This window comes from Macrotis lagotis, chromosome 7 (genome assembly GCF_037893015.1).
Source record: "Macrotis lagotis isolate mMagLag1 chromosome 7, bilby.v1.9.chrom.fasta, whole genome shotgun sequence".
NCBI classification, from domain to species: domain Eukaryota; kingdom Metazoa; phylum Chordata; class Mammalia; order Peramelemorphia; family Peramelidae; genus Macrotis; species Macrotis lagotis.
In genome coordinates this window covers 97,279,507-97,300,507 of record NC_133664.1, presented here as the reverse complement: position 1 = coordinate 97,300,507, position 21,001 = coordinate 97,279,507, and the positions used below count along the sequence as shown (strand labels likewise).

The window sequence follows — 21,001 nt, the reverse complement described above, 5'->3', positions numbered from 1 at the left end:
TTCACCTGCTTTAATCACTGAGATATCCTAAGGGTCTTACCTTCCCAATATTTTTTTTCCTCTTCTTTTTTTTTTTTGGAAGTGGTCACAGTGCTCAGTCAAACTTTAACCTGGGAAAGATCTAGCTTTAAAAAAACCTTCTCCCACTGCATCCAGGTCCATCTTCAGTTGTCCTCATCCATATCTGGACAGATAGCTCCAGAGAAGAAAGTGAAGCTGGTGACTTAGCATAGGCCACCTTCACTCAAAGCCAATTTACTTCTATGGCCATAGCATCATCTTCCTGATGTCTTGGTCTTCTAAAATGAAGGACAAATAGCAACTTGCCATTTCCATATACTTTTCTCCCTCTTTACTCTTACTGTTATAATTTTGCATGTGGATTACATATTCCTTTAGTACTTTCTGATTTTCTACATCTTATTCCTTCTGAGTCTTAGCTCAAATTCTACTTCCATAAAGTCAACCTTGACCACCCCAGTCTATTTAACAGATAGTTCTTAATAACAAATAACTGCATTTCATTTGCAATTAGTTATGAAACACCTTGTTACTTCTGTTGTCCAACTAGATGATATTTTTATCATTTAGAACATGGATTTGGAGAGGAAGAGCAGGGTTGAATTTCAATTTTGGCACTGCCCACCTGCTACATCTCCATCTGAACTTCCTTCTCCTCTGTGCATTGCTGTTCTTTTCATCCTTTTTTAAACGTATCACTCATTCCAAAAAGACAGGTGGCATAGCAGGTAAGTCTTGGAACCAGAAAGACCCACTCTGGCCCAACTCTCTGCCCCACTGAAAGTCTTTCCTTGTAACCCATAAGTATACTAAGAGGAAAAGTCACACATTCACCTCAGAAAATGTACATTCTTCCCCCCCCCCCAAATTACCTCAGTAATGCGAAATATTGAGTTCCTTCCCGTTTCACTTCTTCCATAGTTTTCCCCACCCTTTACTGTCTTAAAGCAGAACACAATCATTCCCAGAACTTGAATTTGTTTATTTTTTTAATTCCCCTTTTGACTTTTGAAGCGACATTTATCTCTCCTGTTACTAGAGCAAGCATTTGCTTCTAATTGGTCATGTGTATTATCTTTCTGTATTTCTCTCCCCAGTTGTCAAGTTTCAAAAATTCTATGCAGTTCTCTTTTTATTAGGAATAGTGAAAATATTCTATTTTATTGGGTCTCCCCCCCCCCGTAGATTGATTGTACATCATTTTTTCAGGGTAAGTTATTCTTGTATGTAAGCTTTATTTTTTGCCTTTTTGAATATCATTTTGAAGAATTTTCTTCCTTCTTTATTGTTCTTTTATTTTAAGGCAGCTAAGTGGCATAGTGGGTAGAACACTGGTCTAGGAGTCAGGAGGACAAGAGTTCAAATGTGGCCTCATACACGGAATGCTTACTAGCTGTGTAATCTTGGACATGTCACTTAATCCTGATTGTCTCACATCCAAAGCTATCTCTAGTCATCCCGATTCAGATCTGGTTATTGGACCAAGTGACACTGGAGGAGAAAGTGAGACTGATGACTTAATATTACCCCACCTCACTCAAATCTGATTCATATGACTTAATATTACCCCATCTGCCTGATGTCATGATCTCCTTTGAGAATGAAAGATAAAAACAATGTTCTTGTTTTAGTCATGTCTGACTATTTGTATGAACCTGTTTGGGGTTGTCTTGGCAAAGATACAGGAGACTTTCCAATTCTTTCTCCAGCTCATTTTACAGATTAGAAAACTGAAGCAAACTTAATTATTTTCGTCCAGGGCCATACTGCTAAATAAGTACCTGAGTCTGGATTTGAACTCAGATTTTTCAGTCTCTAGTCCCAGCACTCTTATCCATTGTGCTGCCTGGCTGTTCATTCCTAAATAGCACATGATAACTGACTGATTCTATAGTTTTGAACTTTTTAGCTCACAGGATTTTATTTATTTAGTTCGTAACTGGTGAGGGAATACTTTAAGGATATGGATTTTGACTAGGACATTTTTGGGCACTTGTAGTTTTGGAATTTCTTTGAAAGGATAAATCATATTTTATGAGTTTTTTAGTTGAAAATGTATTTTAGCTGCTACTGGTCCAGATTTACTGTAATATTTTCAAATGCCACCAGGTGGCAGATCCTTATCGGTATGATCTTACATGTTTTCAAGAAGATGGTGGAAGCAAGAGAATCCTTCCTCTGTGCTCAATGACAAATGGAGTTAATCAAATTTAGACTCAATCCCCTCATCTACTATAATGAAGTAGAAATGGTATATAAGAAAACAGACTAGAATCCAAGTGAGTCCATGCTGGAGATAACATTTTGAGGGCATGAAAAGGCATCTAATTTGAAGCTTTGTGAATGAGGTGATTTTTAAAAATCATAGACCTTTTTCTTAACTCTTCCATCCAGGCTATTAAAAATAGCCATAATTTCTCATATACTGACCTGTATACAAACTTTATCATCACTAAAAATCTTTATGGGAATAATCTACTCATCCTCATTGTGAGAGTGACAGAGGTGTAAGAAGAAATTAAGCACTTACAATTGTTTATAATGAACTATCCTTGCAGTCATGCAAATGACTAAAGTTCTTTTTGTTGACTACAAAGCATTTAATTCATTATGCAATGTATTGCCATAAATGGTAGCCTATAAGAGTGTCATGTGTATATGTTAAAATCAAAGATTCTTTGAGAAATATAACATTAGACAGAAATGATTTTACTTAACTCTGATAATTCCTAACACAGCAAGAATAAAAAAAAAGCAGGTACCAAATTTGTGGACATTATTTTTGAGGCTGTCCTAAATAGTCTCCAAATTGAAGGGAGAATCTTGATGGTATGGTTCTCCAAATGTGCCTGTTTGCAGTTGATATTGCCCTTGAATTCTGTGAAGCTTTCTTTTGACACCCATGATTAAAAAACCTAAGGTTAATAATTTATATGAGGAAAAAACAAATAGATGAAATAAATATATGCTTATTGTCCAGATTATAATATGCTGTTGTTGTGTCAGTAGCCATAGGGCTAATCCATTAGTAAATATTTCCTGGACAAACAATGGGTATGGACAATGAACTGGATGCAGAATTGAATAGGAAGAAACTCTTAGCAAAATATAGTGTTTTTAAGGACCCCAAGTTTTTCCCTGAAATAAAGACCCTATTTTTAATTTCATTATTCTTCCAGTGAAGCTTTATGACTACCAAGTCATTGAATACCATATTCTCTGAAGAATTAAAGTGGCACATTACTCAGAGGAAATTAGACACTTGGTAGAGATTTTAGGTTCCGCCATATTACCACTGAAGGAGAATACAGGAGAAGAGGCATAAAGGGTATTATTAGAGTGATGATGCATGATCAAAAAAAGGTAGGCAGTCATATGGCTAGTTTGAGGGAAAACTGATGTACAGTTTAATGCTGTTATGTGTATAAGATCAAGACACCTAACTCCAGGATGGTTCCCAGTACATGGGATAGATGAGTCTTCCCTTACCTGCCACTTCATGGGGAAATTTGTAGTTGAAAGGACTTGAGGGAGAAAAGGTTGAACACTATTAAAAGATGGGCTCAGCCTATACCATTAAACTGGAAGCTTCCATTTTGATGAGAACACAGAATCATTGAATTATATTGAAAATATTGTTAATAGTTGTAATCTTTTATGATAACATTTCTTGTTAAGGCATCACAGACAAAAGTTAAAAATAAGTTTGAGTCAAAAATAAATTCTGCTCTTGTCACAGTTTTCTCCTTGTTAAAGTGAAGATATTCTTTTTAAAAAATTTTTATTTATTTCACATTACTAAAATAGTCTTGTAAGAGTAAACATAATTCCCTCCCCCCCCACACACACACAAATAGAAAAACCTCACAAAAAATAAAGTGAGAGAAAAAGAAAATTGTATTTTAGTCTGTGTTCAGATACCATCATTTCTGACTCTGGGATGGATTGCATTCTTTATCATAAGTCTATCAGAGAAGTTGCTTCAATATTTTTTCCTACATTTCCTATTGCTAATTGTGATTCCCTCCATCCATTCCTCCCCACTCCCATTTATTCTGTTTTCTCTATCTTTTCACATCATCCCTCCTCAAAAGTGTGTTGTGGAGCAGTCAAGTGACACAGCAGACAAAATACTGATCCTGGAGCCAAGAAGACCCAAGCCCAAATCCCGTCCCAGACACCCAACAACCACACAGTCATGTGGACCTGGGCAGGCCACCAAATCCCACCACTTTGCAAAAAAGAAAAAAAAGTATGTTGTGTCTGACTACCCTCTCCCATGAATTTCCCTCTTCTCCATCACCTCTGTGCCCCTCACCCCCAACCCCTTTTTCCCATCCCCTTCCTCTCCTTTTTTCTCTGGGTTAAAATAGATTTCTATAGTCTATTAAGTATGTTGTTTCCTCTCTGAGCCAATTTTCATGAGTATGAAAGCTCACCCATTCCCCCCTTACCTTTCCCCCTTCCACTCTATTGCACAAGTTTTTCCTTGGGTCTTTTATGTGAAACATTTTAGGCCTTTCTACCTCTCCTTTTCCTTTTTCCTTTTTCCTAGTACATACAGCTTTCAGTTTTCTTCATGGTTACTAGTCGTTTCCTCTTTTAGGACAAGGGCTGACATTTCCACCTCAGTATCTGATACTAAGTTGGTCCCCAGTAAAAAATATACAGACGTATTTGTGAATGTGACTTCTTTCCCAAACCTTTGAGAGATTCTCAAAGCTCTAAAACCAATTACTTACACTTAGAAAGTGTATGTTACATTAAAGCAATATAAGAATGTGTTAGACTCATCTCATGAAAAGTGATATAAATTAATTTTTGAAGTTGAAAGAGGAAAAACTCAAATTGTAAATTCAGATATTATGGTGTATTCATCACATAGAAGCATTTAAAGTAATTCTGAGATTTAAAAAAATGAAGAGCATTATTCATAATCTTAGATGCCCGTGTGTATATCCTTACTCATCAACATAAAACCACCCTGACCTAACCAAGTTTTTTTGTGATAGTGCTGTGAATAAGTTACTGCTAAACTGTTGCAAAACTCTTCTTTAACTTGTTGGGGGTGGCTACGTGGCGCAGTGGATAAAACACCGGGCCTGGAGTCAGGAATACCTGGGTTCAAACCCTGTCTCAGACACTTAATAGTTACCTAGCTGTATGGCCTTGGACAAGCCACTTAACCCCATTGCCTTGGGGGGGGGGGTGGATTAAAAAAAAACATTGTTTGGCCAATCTGTAACCCTTAATACAAATTGCTTCTATGGAACTGCCCGGGGATAACATTGGCTTATTGTGTTTTTGCAGACCCAGCAGCGCGTGGCTTGTGTTATTAATAGACACAGAATATGTAACAAATGTGAAATTGAAATTTTTACATGAAGGGCCACTAGGTGGCGCAGTGGATAGAGCACTTGCCCTGGAGTCAGGAGGACCTGAGTTCAAATGTGACCTCAGATGCTTAATAATTACCTAGCTGTGTGGCCTTGGGAGAGCCACTTAACCCCATTGCCTTGCAAAAAAAAAAAGAAGAAATTTTTACATGAGGTACTTGCAGTTTCATTGGTAAAAGTTATAGATTCACATAAGTTAGAGCTGTGGAACATCTTAGTCTGCTCTCTTCACCTTCATTTAGAAATGGCTCACAGAATGTGTTGACTTGCCTCAAGTCACATGGCACAATCAGGACTTGGACTAATCCCCATAAGCCATTTTTCTTAGTTCAAATACTTGCAGTCTGGCCTTTTATACTCTTTCTCCAAAGTTTTTATGAAGCTCCTTGAGATATAAGCCTTAGTTTCTATTCAGGACTACTACTGTAGTCTAATTTTGTGGGTCCTTCCTTCCCTATCAAAGTATATCACTTTCGGTCCTTTAGCTTAGTAAATTTTGTATTTTTTTTTTAATGACTCTATTACTCATACATAGGGATAGCAGAATTTTTTTTTCTTACCCTAGAGTTACTGGGAAAGAAAAGTATCTCATCACCCCCCCCTCCTTTTTACTATTAGTATACCTATGATAGACATATTTATGTGCATATATAAGCACATAGAAGCTTTAAAACTTTGTTTTTAACCAAAAGTATTGTGATTCAATCCAAACAGTGCTTCTCTTTCCATAAAGTCTTTGTTCTCTTTTTTCCACTCACATTTGTAGCTCTGTAGTTTAGGCTCTTATTACCTGCAGCTTGATTTATTGCTTTTAATAGTGATCTCACAACCTAAATTATCTCACTCACTATTGTGAAGTTACTCCTCCTTGAGCATATATCTCAGTTAACAGACATCAGATATCCACTTTATACTTACTGATCATGTCACTGTTCCTTGATTCATGGACGCCATTACCTTTCATATTTCTAGTTTTTAATTTGACCTATATATTTTCAGCTTTTTAAGTTCTTCTTTGAACAACCTTTCTTTTTCTCCCTAATTTCCTACCCATACTCAGCTAACACAGTAGAATATAATACAATTATCTAAGAATGTACTATGCTTAAAAGAAATGTTTAAAATTGAATGGGATCATAGTGGAAAACAGAGCCAAGATGAAGAAAACCAGAATGGACCACTGTGCTCATAAGAATCTTGTGTCCTAACTATAAAGAGATTAATTCAAGAAACTGGTACCTAGGGGCAGCTAAGTGGTGCAGTGGATAGAGCACCAGCCTGGAGTCAGGAGGACCTGAGTTCAAATCCTACCTCAGACACTTAATAATTACCTAGCTGTTATGGCCTTGGGCAAGTCACTTAACCCCACTCCTCTCAACACCCCCCACCCCACACACACACACACAAAGAAAGAAACTGGTATCTAAGCAAAATATAGTCATGCCAAAGGGCTTCAGTTTTGAGGAAGTTTCCTGAAAGGATCATTTCATTAAAAATAGAGATTCTTATTTATTTTTTAACTTGTTTTACTGACCATGTCCTTTCAGAATAGCAAGGTGAAATGTTATTTTGGTCCTAATCATGACTGAAGGGCGGGGGGGATGTAAGCTGTTTTAATGATTAGAACATTTGGGAGAAGTTAATAATCTCGTTTTTCTTAGAAAGCTTGGTCAGTTGTATCTGTAAAAGACTATATTGTCTCTTTGTACCCAAATTTTCTTATCTTTTAAATGACAGTACCTAAAGAGCCTCCCCTGCAGGTTTATTAGAATGAAATAGATTGTTTATGCAAAGTGCCTTCTAGACTTTAAAACACTGAATATCAGCAATTTCTTCTTTGCAAAAATGTAGTTTCAGGTATTGCAATTCCAATACCAATCTGTGAGGTTGATAGAAGAATGTCAGAATTATTTTAGTTACTATTTAGTTATATATTAATATTTTAGTTCTCTTCAGTAAGCCAAAGTTCATTATGACAATTTTTTTACTTTGTGCTTAAAATATGGATCATCTTAAGTGTTCCTATTAGAAATACAGTATACTTTCTTTCCTCCCTTTACACTTTCTTGTCGTTTGCAGCATTCCTCCAAGTCTATGGGAAGTGTAAAAAAAAAATTCCTTAAGATCCAAATGACCCGAATATCAAATGATAAGACTATCATTTCTTAAGAGTGAGAGTAATATTCATTGCCCATGATGGAAATGTTGGATTACCTAGTCTGTCTTCTGGTTGCTTGCCTTTTGGATGGAAAATTTGGTCTAAGACTCCAGAGAAATTATTTTAGATCTAGTTCTGTCATTAACTTAATTTTTTTTTACTATGTACTTTTATGTATACATAAAGTGCATTAACAGTCCCAAAGTAAACAGTAATAAAGCCTATGAAACATGTATTTTTCCTTAAATAGCCCCCTAAATGATAAATGTCATAAACTTACATCCAGTAAATTGCTTCTTCTGACCTGTAGCTTTAAGGATTTAGATTCTTCTGATTTCCAAATCCTTCAATCTCCAAGGTTTTCTTCTAGGTCTTAATAATATGTGATTCTGATTTGCAATTGTTACTTGCTAGCTATTTACAATCATAGTACAGGAAGTCCTCAGTTTATGTTCCAGACAACTGTTTGGAAATTATGTTTTCACATAGCAGCTATGTTAAAAATGGTGGTGAGATTCATAGTCTAGCCTCCTAAGAAGTATTTTCAGCTCATGAAACAGCTGAAAATATTGTATTTTTAAAGATGAAAATATAAGAAAATAGTATTGTAGAAATGGACACAGTAGAGCAACAATAAATTCAGTAAGAAGTCGATGAGTTACTTGATCTTAAACGGTTTTAATTATAGGAGAATGAGGATATAGAATTCTGTAAAAGTTCTGAAAGAAATTTGTGAGCATTTTCAGATATTTCTGAGGTTTATGTATAAATTTCATAAATGTCTAATATTTATACATTTCTGAATTTGTCCTTCTAAGGTCCAGAAATGCTTTTAAGTTGTTTTTTGACTCACAAATAGAGTGGAAAGAAGAAGGAAGAGAAGTAGTTAAATTTTCCTGAGTGTTGGAAGACAAAAGGGAAGGTAGTCACAATTATGGATTCTAAAAGATTACCTGAACTGAAATTGAGCTATGAATATACATTTATCTATGAATATAAATGGAATAAGGTGGTTGGTATGGTGTTGATGATAGGAACTTAAGAAACATAAGGTCATAAAATTGAGAGCTCTTGGAATTAGGAACTCTGGTTGCAAATCCTGCAGCAATAAGGTTGGTTACTCTTAGAAATCGATTTCAGTACCATAGATTAAATTATAGATAATCAATTACTTTATTTTTAAAAACTAAATTTATTTTTCCATCTACATGCAAAGATAGCTTTCAGCAATCATTTTTAATCATGTTGTGAGAGAAGAAAAATTGAAAATGGTTTGCTTTGGTCTGCATTCAGGCTCCATAGTTCCTTCTCTGGATGTGAATTATATTTTCCATCATAGGTTGTCTTTGATCATTATACTACTGATCATCTCCAAAGATCCTTCCCAGTTCGAATCATGTCATTATAAGCCCTTTCATATAAAAGCATGGTGTATTTTAAAAATTGAAATAACTATAACTTCTTATGCAGAAGTCTCAAGCATAATACAATTTGATATAAATATAGACTCCAGAACTATTTGTAACTACATGGAACCACTGCTTCATAAAAGATGTTGTTAATAACCTATCACCCTAGATCTCTAGTGAACTCTTCCCCCCCCCCTTTTATAAATGCCATTTTAGTTTATATGGCATATGGCCATGTATTTAATTTTATTTCTATGTATTATACATCTTCAGTAGGATATACTTAGAACACTTAAAACTTACACAGAATTCTAATGGCATTATGTCTTAATAGGAAAAAACCATGGAACTTAAACTCTGAAGATCCAGTTTTCAAATCCTTTTATCTGCCATTTAATATTTGCATGATATTGACGTCTTGATCTCAGTTTTAGAATTCTGATGAAGCTCTTTCATTTTTCAGCTTAGATTAGGTAACTAAGGTTTTAAGAGCTAGAATTTTATAGTTATGGATATTTTTTTTAATTTTGTTTAAGGCAGTGGGGTTAAGTGACTTGCCCAAGGTCACACAGCTAGGTAATTATTCAGTGTCTGAAGCCAGATTGAACTCAGATTCTCCTGACTCCAGGGCTGGTGCTTTATCCAGCGTGCCACCTAGCTGCCCCTGGATAATTTCTAAGGTCCCAACTCTAAATAGTAGAATAGTGACTGCATTTCATTTAAGAAATTACAATTGAAAATAAAAAATAGGGGCATTTTAGGAGGCACAATTGATAGAGCAGTGACCCTGGAGTCAGGAGGACCTGAGTTCAAATCCGGCCTCAGACACTGAACAATTATTTAGCTGTGTGACCTTGGGCAAGTCACTTAACCCCAATGCCTTACTTTAAAAAAAAGAAAGAAAATAAAAAGTAAGTTGAAAATATTCTTAATAATGTTTGAGGGCTCTTTCAGGAAGAATATATTCAAAATGATTTCTTTTTCAATTTCAGTTTAAAGTGATCTTTGTCTTTTAGCTTCATAATCAAGTATAATTAATGCTGCTTTTAGTTTTTTTATTGATGCTGCTTTAATCTATGTATATATTAAAATGACAGCACAAGTCATATATATATATAAAATACACACTTCAAGAAGAGTTAGTGCTTCCACAATATGGAAAATCATTTATGTCTTTTACAACCTACTGAAACATTAGTAAATGAAAGATTTAGTAATAGATATGTATATTTACTTTGGCCTTGAGAAAGCAGAATATGCAAGATGGTGAATCATTAAAAAGTATTTGGAAGATATTTGAGTTTTGATGACAGCAAAGTTATCATAGTTTATTTTCATTTAATGAACTTATTTGATTTATTCCAAGGCAGAATTGCTAGTTTTTGTTTTGAAGCACTTGTCTTCAAGTGGACATATATAGACCATAATAGAATTGTGTATGCAGCCACACACAACTACACACAGAGAGATATTTCCATTATGTACATACAGATACTGCTGTATAAGACTTAACATTTTTAACTTTGCATATCAATCCATTGTTCATTTTTCCTTTTTAGAATTTTTGGTGACTGATTTTATATTGTATTTGTTTAATTAAATCTTTTTTTCTTCAGGTTTGCTTGGAAGACGACCTTATTCCTCGCACATAAAGAAAAACTTTTGAGCTGCTGTTACTGAATTTGGAATGATACTGCATATATTCATCTAATGGAGGTTTAGCTGAATCTCAGATAAAGATTGCTCACTGGAAAACGTCATTATATACAAAATGTCATCCAACAGGAGTCAGAATCCACATGGACTAAAACAGATTGGTCTCGACCAGATCTGGGATGATCTCAGAGCTGGAATCCAACAAGTTTACACCAGACAAAGTATGGCAAAGTCCAGATATATGGAACTCTATACGTATCCTAATATCTGAAAACTTGAGTTTAAAATTGATCACTCAGCATATTGTTCATATTGTTAGAAAATTTTAACCAATTGTTTTTTAATTGCACTTACTTTTTGTCAACACTATTCTAGGCACATAGATGTGTGTGTGTGTGTGTGTGTGTGTGTGTGTGTGTAGAGGCAAGAAAGTCTCTGCCCTCAAGAAGCTTACATTCTATTGGGGATTATGAGAAGTTAATGACTGAATACAGTACATGCTGTAGGAAATGGTGGTAACAGCAGTGTGTCACTAATTCCTTAAGGAATCGGGAAAGATGATTTGAAGGAGGTTTACAATTGAGCTGAACTCAAATTATATAAGTATCTCTCTTCACTCCTTATCCTATACGTTATATATAGTACTCAGTAGTCCTAAATAATTTTAAAAGTAATCATTTTATTTAATGATAAATTTTAAGATAAATTGACCTTTTGTAATTTGTAAAAAGCCCTACCTCAGAATGAAGAGTGAAATGCTTTCTTAATTTTAGGTCATGAGTAAGATTTGGGAGCACAAGTATCTCTTAATGTTCAGCTTGAGAGGTTTTTGCCACTCTACGTTTTAGCTGTTTTATGAAAAGCACTATGTGATGTAGATACCATGGAAGATACAAGGGTATTTGAAAAAAAAAACTCTTAAGGCATTTATATTTTTAGTAAGGGTATTTTAAGTCCTTAAAAATGTTTTGATTAGGAAAATTATTCATTGATGTCTTTTAAGAAGCCATATATCAAAAATCCATATTGAATTTGTAAAAAGGTGAAAATAAGGTAAGTTAAATTTCATAAAATGGGAACTACCACTGCTTTACAATGAGAGGTTTTGTCAGAAGTTGTTGGGTGGGGATAGTGGAGTTAAGCTATATTTAAAGGTAGTGTTAACAACATTGCTTTTGTAACATATATGAGTATGCATTTATCTGACTTGGAAAAAATGTGTTTAGCATTTCTTGTATACCTGCACCCAAATACATTTGCATAGATAGATAGATAGATAGATATAGATAGATAGATATGAGAGATTACAATGGTTTAGTGGTTAATGAACTGGCCCAAGGATTATGAAGACCTAAGTTCAGATAGGTGGCTTATGTGATCTGTACAAGTCACTTCACTTCTTGGTTTTTATAGTAATTCTCTGAAGATGTTGACTTTTATTGGTAGTAGAAATTGCCTCCTCTTAGAGCAATTTTTACTCATGAAATCAAAGATTTGGACCCCGCCCCCTCTTTTTTTGTAAAATAATAGGATGATGTATTACAATACCAAAAGACTGGAATTCTCTGGTCTAATGTGTGAAGAATTTGGGTGACCATGGTTATTTTAATGCTGATACATGGAAATCCTTCCTAAGTGACCTGTATAAAAACTAGAATCTAGAGTATATTGTCATTATATTAGTCCTTTTAATTCTAATCACTTTTAAAGATACTTGTTGAGAAAGTAGTGAATTTTCATGGTGAAGTTTTATTATATATAATGGTCAGTTCAGAATTGTATTCTTCTACAGAGACTTATCTTAAATTGGATTGAAATCTGTATTAATTTATTTTTTTCCTCTTAAGAATTTTTTGGCTATATTATATAACATGTAGATCAGAAACCCTAAACAGAACATATTGAAAAAAGTAATGAAGATACATCTTACTCATCATAGAATTGTGATTTGTAGTGTATTGGCGCTTTTCAAAAATTTAACATAGAATGAACATATCTAAATGAATATTTTCCTCTTCAAATTTTCAGACATAAAGGATTTTAGAAATTGTTTTTTTAGAGGAGGAGACTTGAGCAGTAAAGTAAAAGTGTGAGAGATACAGAGCTAGTTAGCAGTTTGGGGGCTTCACTGAGAATGAACCCAATTCTCTTGATGTGGGAGTTTGCTCTTTTTTGCATTATCATACTATGTTCACCTTGGGAGTCACAGATTTAGCCCAATAATGGTATAACCTCTCAATATTTTTGGAATTATTCTCTTGAAATTGCCTTCACAGCCTAAATTATGATATTTTAAATATCAGTGGTAACAGCTCCATTTGCTTTGAGGTTATATTCCAGTTTTGGCAACTGCTTCAAATCAGTTTGTTACCATACATCACTTTTTTGTTTAAACATTACTTGAACTAGATAGTTTTTGTAAAAAATTCAATTTTTATACCCTTTTGTATTGTACAAAACCTTCAAATATTTCAGAAACTTTATGTAATAAGCCTTATCAGCAGATGCCCTGAAATGACTTCTTGTAAATGCTATCATTATCAACTTTTTATGAATTTTGACACATACATTTTTGAGAGCAATGATCTCAGGAATAGTAATTTTCAGCTCTTAAAAGGCCATTTGCTTTCAAACTTTTCTCATGTTCACACCTTCTTTCAGAATGAGTCTAATTTTTTTTACTATCATTTTCACCATTAATAACATCTGAACCAATCAAATTGATTTTCAACATTTCATTGGGTCTTTTTTCTTTTTTTATATTTATTTATTCTCTTTTTGTACAAATAATTTTTTTTATACATTAATAAAATATTCTTGTTTAAGAGTAAACAGAATACCCCCTCCCCCCACAAAATATAGACTCACTTGAGCAATAAAGTGAAGGGGAGAGAAAAATTAAAAAAAATAAGTAATAATTGTAGGTATGGCCAGGTGGCACAATTGATGGAGCCCCAGCCCTGGAGCCTAGAGCCAGGAGCACCTGAGCCCATATCCAGCCCCATACACCCAACAATCACCCAGCCGTGTGACATGCAAGCCACCCCAATCCCACTGCCCAGCAAAAAAAACCCCAAAAAGGAAAAAAAAGACCCCAAATAAAATAAAATAGTAATAATAGTAGGGGTGGCTGGGTGGCAGACAGAGCATTGGCCCTTGAACCAGGATCACCCAGGTCCAAATCTGGCCTCAGACACCCAAAGATCACCCTGCTATGTGGCTCCAGGCAGGCCACCCAGCCCCATTTGCCCTGCAAACCCCCCCCCCCCCCCCCCCCGCAAATAATAATAATAAAAAATGTGCTTGAGACTTTGTTCCAACACCAACAGCTCTGTCGTGGGTGGATCCCATTCTTTATGGTAAGTCCATCGCAAAAGTTACTTCCATATTTTTCCCACTGTTGCCATTGCTAATCGCAGCTCCCTCCTTTGGTATTTCTCCACTACCATGTACTATATTTTCTCTCTCCTTTCACTCTGACTCTGCTGTAGGGTCGCTGAGTGGCGCAGCAGACAGATCTCTGGTCCTGGGGCCAAGAGGCCCTGAGCTCCCCCTATCACCCCTTAGGCTCAGAATCTATCTGGCCCTGTGGTCCTGGACAGGCCATCCAATCCCAGCCCCTTGCTAGAAGTAAAAAGGAAAATGTGTTATATCTGACCACTGTCCCCCCATGGTCCATCCTCTCCTCCATCACTCACATCTCCCCCTTCCCCCGTCCCCTTTTCTTCTTACTCCGAATGTCTATACCCCATTGAGTATATTTGCTGTTTCTTCTCCTAGCCACCTCTGATGAGAACAAAGATTCCCTCATTCCCCCTTGCCTTCCCCCCTTCCATATCATTGCAATAGCTCATTGTAATAAAGAAAAAACTTATTATATGAGATATCTTGGCCTATTCCCCCTCTCCTTTTTCTTTCTCCCATCACATTTCCCTTTTATCCTATTGACTCCATTTTTACACCATAATTTATCTTCAAATTCAGCTTTCTCCTGTGTTTCAACTATAAAAGCTCCCTCTACCTGCTCTATTAACTGAGAAGGTTCATATGAGTATTATCAGTGTCATTTTTCTATGCAGGAATACATGCAGTTCATCCTCATTAAGTCCCTCATATTTTCCCCCTCTCCTCCAATCTCCATGCTTCACCTGAGTCCTGTATCTGAAGATCAAACCTTCTGTTCAGCTCTGGCCATTCCAAAAGGAACTTTTGAAATTCCCCTGGTTCATTGAAAGTCCATCGATGTTTTTTCCCTGGAAAAAGACATTCAGCCTTGCTGGGTAGTTCATTCTTGGCTGCATTCTAAGCTCTTTTGCCTTCCCGTATATTATATTCCAAGCCCTACAAGCTTCTAGTGTAGTTGCTGCTAAGTCGTCCTGTGTGATCCTGACTGCAGCTCCACGATATCTGAACTGTGTCCTTCTGGCTGCTTGTAATATTTTCTCTTTGACTTAGGAGTTCTGGAACTTGGCTATAATATTCCTCAGGGTTGGTTTTTAGGGATCTCTTTCTCGGGGTGATTGGTGGATTCTCTCCATTTCTATTTTGCCCTCTGCTTCTAGAATATCAGGGCAATTTTCCTGTAGTTAATGCTTTGAAAATGATGTCAAGGCTTTTCCTGATCATGACTTTCAGGTATTCCAATAATTTTTAAATGATCTTTCCTAAATCTGTTTTCCATATCAGTTGTTTTTTCAATGAGATGTTTTACATTTTTCTTCTAATTTTTAATTTTTTTTTTGTTTTGAAGTAATGAATCCTGGTTTCTTGTAAATTCATCAATCTCCCAGAGTTCCATTCTTTGTCTGAAGGATTTGTTCTCCTCAGGGAGTTTTCTTATCTCTTTTTCCATCTGGCCAATTTTGCTTTTTAAAGCATTCTTCTCAATAACTTTTTGAACTGTTTTATCCGTTTGACCTAAGCTGGTTTTAGCTTGCTATTTTCTTCAGCATTTTTTTGGATTTACTTGACAAGGCTGCTGACTTCATTTTCATGGTTTTCCTGCATCTCATTTCTTTTCCCAGTTTTTCTTCCAACTCCCTCATTTGATTTTCAAAGTCTTTTTTGAGCTCTGTCATAGCCTGAGCCCAATTTCTGTTTTTCTTGGAGTCTTTAGATGCAGGAGCTTGTGCTTCCTCATCTTCAGACTGAGTATTTTGATCCTTCTTGTGCCCATATACAAAATATTTCTCAATGGTCTTGCTCTTGTTTCTCTGCTTGCTCATTTTCCCAGCCTGAGCCTGGTTTTAGGGTGCTTCCTGAGCTTTTGGGACACTCCCACAAGGGTCTCAGTGTGTGAGGCTCTGTCCTCCCTTCTGGTCTGTGAATGACCATAAGCACCTCCCTCTGCCACGGGGCCAAGGTGGGGGGGCCTAGACTTCGATCAGGATCTGAATGTGGTCAGAGCCCCAGAGTCCTATTCCAAGGACAGAGCTCTGCAGTCTCTCTCTCTTCACTCCCCTCCCTAGGTTCGGTGGGCTCATGCCCTGGGGGCTCTTGCTTACCTGCTCCACCTGCTTCTGTTTCCTGGATCTGGGCTGCTTGCTGTGTGCCCTGGGGGCTGTGCTGGCCACGTGCTTGCTCTGGCAGAGGTCCCCTGCTGTTTCCCCACTTTGTGCCAGGTGCTCCTCTGGGCATAGGTCAGGAAACTCCCCCACTGCTCCACACCTCCCAGTGCCCTGGGGCTACCTCCGGGAGGCTGATGTTCTTTTGCTCTGGCAGGCCTCCTCTCCGACCCCCGGGGAGCAGAGCCTTTCTGTTCTTTTCCAGGTTACTGTGAGTAGGAGAACTGCCTCACTGGGTCCCTCTGTGGTTTCTGTCTCTCGAAAGTTTAGTTAAAGTCCTTAGTTTCAAGTTTTATGAGAGAGCTTCTAAGCTTCTTGTTGCCATCTTGGCTCCGCCCCCTCATTGGGTCTTTTGACTTTATGAACTGTATTCACATATCATTGATCAATATCCTTGCATTTAAAGAAATGTAACCACACAAAGTGATTTTTTTATTCCTAATAATGCTCATCTTTAGACTGATGAGAAACAAGATAATTGTTTTCAGTGTCTTGAATGCAGAACACAATTTAATATGGGTTGAATTGAATTCATTCACTACATTAAATTTACAAAGCTGAATTTGAAAATACTTCTGTTGAAAGTTGAAATGTGCTGTACCATGTCCCCAAGCAAAGCATTCTTCCTTTGCTTATTTCAGTCATACAAAAACAATTTTGCTACTTTCTGGTGACATCTCATAAATGCCAGATGAACTAGGTAAAATGAAGGTGTTAAAATTAAGTCCTTTTAAAAAGATCATAATATTACTCTTTGTAATCGATCTGGTATATAAAGATAGCATATAATTTCCAAAAATTTATTTTGTATAATTTATAATAGTGAAGAATTTTGTTCACTTTTATTTAAGCCTGATAATTGTGGAATTTTGAATTCATAAGTTTCCTATTTTAAGGAAAATACCCAAATCGGCAAAATACTATACACCTAAAAACAGCATAAGCTATTTTGGTGAAATTCTTCTGGCTAGCAGAACTCTTCACTTCTCTTAAGAAAAAAGGGGAAAAGAAAGTAGTAAAAAAGACTCTTGATAATATATATGAACTATATATATATTTTATAAAATATGTTTAATATTTTACCTTTTTTGTAATATTTCTGTGCCCTAATTTATTGCTGTTTTTGTGAAATAACCATTTGATGCTAAGAATTATATTCCTTTTTGTTTGCTATTTTTATCATTTAAATTTTTCTTTTATTTCCAAATTCTCTTCCTTCAGTCCTCTAACTTTTACGGAAAATTCAGTTCTATGTTTTCCCATTTATTTAGCTTTTCATTACATTTATTCAAAACTGAGAAAGGGACATTTGAAGTCTTTGGTTGTTATTCTTATGGATAATTCAGTTAATTTTTCCTTTAATTCTTTTATATTGTTGGTTGGTTCTTGTCCTTCATTATCAAAGAAGACCAAAATGACATCACTATGTTTGAGACAAATCACAGTGTGTCTGACTGTGGCTGATCAGATTGAAATGAGCTCGGAATGCTCTACCACAAATAGTTGGGCACAGATAGTTCATGGGAATGTCACATTTCCTGTGAGCTGAATTCTGTCTTCATCATAGAGCACAGCACCCTCACTGATAAGGGCACGCCATGCTGGACAGTCCTGTGCCAGTGTCTCCCATGCTGTACAATCAACTCTAAAGTTCTTCAATGAGAAGAACTTTTCAGGGTGTCTCAGTATCATTTCTTCTGATCCCCTTGAGAGCACTTGCCCTGTGTGAGTTCTCTATTAAAATAGTCTTTTTTGGCAAACTTACATCCAGCATTCTAACAATGTGTCTAGCCCATTATAGTTGCTCTCTCTCTGTAGTAATGTTGGAATGCTAGGCAGAATCTTTCTAAGATAATTTAAGTGGAAGCGATTCAGTTTCCTTTCATGACTAGTAGACTTTCCAGGTTTCACAGGCACATAGCAAAGAGGTCAGCACAGTGGCTCTTGCAGACCTTCAGTCCGGTAGTCAGTCTAATACATTACTCTTCTCTTCCACACTTTCTTTCGGAGCCTGCTAAATACTGAGCTAGCTCTGAAAATGTTAGTGTCAACCTCCTTGGAAAGAACATTGACAAGGTAATTGAACTTGTCCATGATACTGAAAACTTCTCCATTTGCTGTAATCAGTTATTTCATTTATGGATGTATATGGTGCCCTCTGATGGAGCACCTAGCGTTTTCTTGATGTTAATTGTGAGACCAAAATTAACACAAGCATCAGGAAATCGATCCATATTCTTGTTGCATCTCAGCTTCAGAGGCTGCAATGAGGGCACAGTCATTTGCAAACAAGATCATGCACCAACACTCCCTCCACTTTGGTCATGGTTTGTAGCCTTTTTCAACTTTGAAGAATTTGCCATCAGTGTGGTAACTGACTTTGAGGCCATGTTCATTCTCAGTGAAGGTGTTTGATGTGGCTAAAAACATCATGCTCAAAAGTATGGGAGCAAGGATATATTCTTGTTTTACTCCATTGGTGTCTGGGAAATCTCAAGAAAAGTATCCACTATCCAGAACCTGGACATGCATAGCAACAGGCATACGATGACCCAGCAGGTGTGGATACACTGGGAGCTATGGCCACAACCCAGCGCATAGTCAGCCCAGTCCATAGGGTCATTTCGCCACTGAAAGCAGCAGTGGGATTCAGCATCCCTTTTAAAGATTGTACTGCTCACCTCCTGGTGAGAGTAAGGGGCTAGAAAAGGGGCCCTAAAAATTGTCTGCTTACTCAACCCTGAACTGATTGTCAGGCAGGAATCCCACAGTGTAGTCAAGACACAGAAGTGTTCAAAAAAGACACCACTCACCATCAGTGCTTGGAATGTGTGTGCACACTTGTAGATAACAACTCTTGTTGCCAGATAACTCAGCAAGGCAGGGTATCCAAATAACAGCCCCAAGTGAAACAAGGCTGGCAAATGAAGGCTAGCTTACTGAAGTTGGAGCTGAATACATGTTTTTTGGATTGGTTACAGTGAAAGGGAATGCTGTGTAGCTGGGGTAATTTTTGCAATCAGAACTAATCTAGTCAACATTCTTGAATGCCTACCAAAAAAGGAGTTAATGACAGGTTCTGACAATGAGATTTCCACTTCCAGGAAAACTCCATGCCACTATCCTCAGTGCCTATGCTCCCATCATGATGAACACTGGTGAAGTTAAAGAAAAATTTTATGAAGACCTGGAGACCCTTATATCAATGTACTCAAAGAGGACAAGTTTATAATCCTGGGTGCTAGAGTAGGCTCAGATTACCAGACTTGGCAGAGTCCTTGGGAGGAATGGAGTTGGAAACAGCAACAGCAGTGGTCACCTTTACTGAAGATTTGTGCATCTCATGACCTCATCACAAAAACTGTCTTCCATATGCCTAAACACAATAAAACTTCCTGAAGTAACCAACATTAGCCATCTATCAAACTATGGGATTGTAAGGAGAAGAGACAGACAGGGTGGGAGAGTGGCAAAGACAGTGTGTGCAGGAGAGCACAGACTGATCACAGACTCATCCTCTCTAAGTTAAATATTCATATTCAACCAAAGCTTCTAGAAGAATTAATGTCAAGAGATTAGTATCTCTTTGAACAGGAGCAGTTTATTGCTAACTTGGAGGGAAAACAGCCAACACAACAGCTGGCAACAGTGAAGCAAAAAAAGGAGCGGGCAGCTTTCAGAGATCTGGTATGCAGCACTGCATGTGCTCATCTGAGCCAGAACACTCAAAAACACCAAGACTGATTTGATGAAAAGGATGAGAAAATACAGAAACTGCTAAATGAAAAACAAGAATTCCACAGGGTTTACCAGCAGGATAGTTTTTCCTATTCTAAGAAGGCAGGATTTAATTCCATCAAAAGTAAAGCCCAAGCGAAGCTTAGATGCAGGACTCTTGGATCAGTAAGAAGGCAGATGAAATTCAATTTTATGCAGACACTAACAAACCAAAATGCTTTTATGATGCCTTGTAGTCTATTTATGGACCGAAGACATGATGCATCTCAACTACTCAGTGCTGATGGGTCTACTTTGATTAAAGATAGGGACATGATCCTAGAGAGAGATAAGAATAGTGCTCTTAATAGACTATCATTAATCAATGTTAGAAGCCATTGACTGTTTACCTCAAGTTGAAGTCACTCAGTCCCTAGCTAAGTTCCAGCTGAAGAAGAGGTTTTTGAATACCATTAGACTCCTTTCAAATGGCAAAGCACTTGGTGCTGATTCTATTCCAGCTGAGATCTACAAGGTGTGGGGTCCATTGCTCATCTAAAAACTGACTGAAATTTTCCAAGTTATATGGCACGGAGAGTTTATCCCCCAAGAATTCAAGAATTTCTCCATCATCCATCTCTATAAAGGTGGAGGGAATTGTCCTGTGACAATCACAGGGGTATTCTCTTTTAGTCATTGCTGATAAGATTCTTGCCAGAGTCCTCAATAGGCTGATCCTTCAGCTGGAGGTTGGTGTTTGCTGCACAACAACTCCAGGGAAAATGCCAAGAACAGAACAGAGATCTGTATACAATATTTGTAGATCTGACCAACGCCTTTGATGGGATCAGTTTATGGAAAATTATGTCAAAATTTGGTTTATGTTATAAATGAATGTGTTAACTCCTGGTTTTGGGGATTCATGTGACGCATAATAAAACTTTGATGCTTCACTTTTATACTTTTATGCTATATATGACTTTTTTGTGCTTTTTGTAAGCAACATTGTGAGGTTTTATTTTCTTATCCAATATCACCTTTTATTTTATTAGGTTTTTGTGTAAATTATTTTTGTTTTCC

The 21,001-nt window shown here is 36.7% G+C and overlaps 1 protein-coding gene across 3 annotated transcripts in view; it reads left to right on the top strand.

The window, feature by feature from the left end:
• The window catches only part of CUL1 (cullin 1), a 121,464-nt gene that overhangs the window by 21,661 nt on the left and 78,802 nt on the right, over nucleotides 1–21,001 (top strand). For 2 of the 3 annotated variants that reach the window (XM_074193459.1, XM_074193460.1), the window contains exon 2: nucleotides 10,601–10,895. In XM_074193459.1, the coding sequence (XP_074049560.1) occupies nucleotides 10,756–10,895 (140 nt within the window). In that variant the 5' untranslated portion in view covers nucleotides 10,601–10,755. Of the gene's footprint in view, nucleotides 1–1,256; nucleotides 4,274–10,600; nucleotides 10,896–21,001 lie in introns of those variants that run through there. The other variant, XM_074193461.1, reaches the window with a different exon arrangement.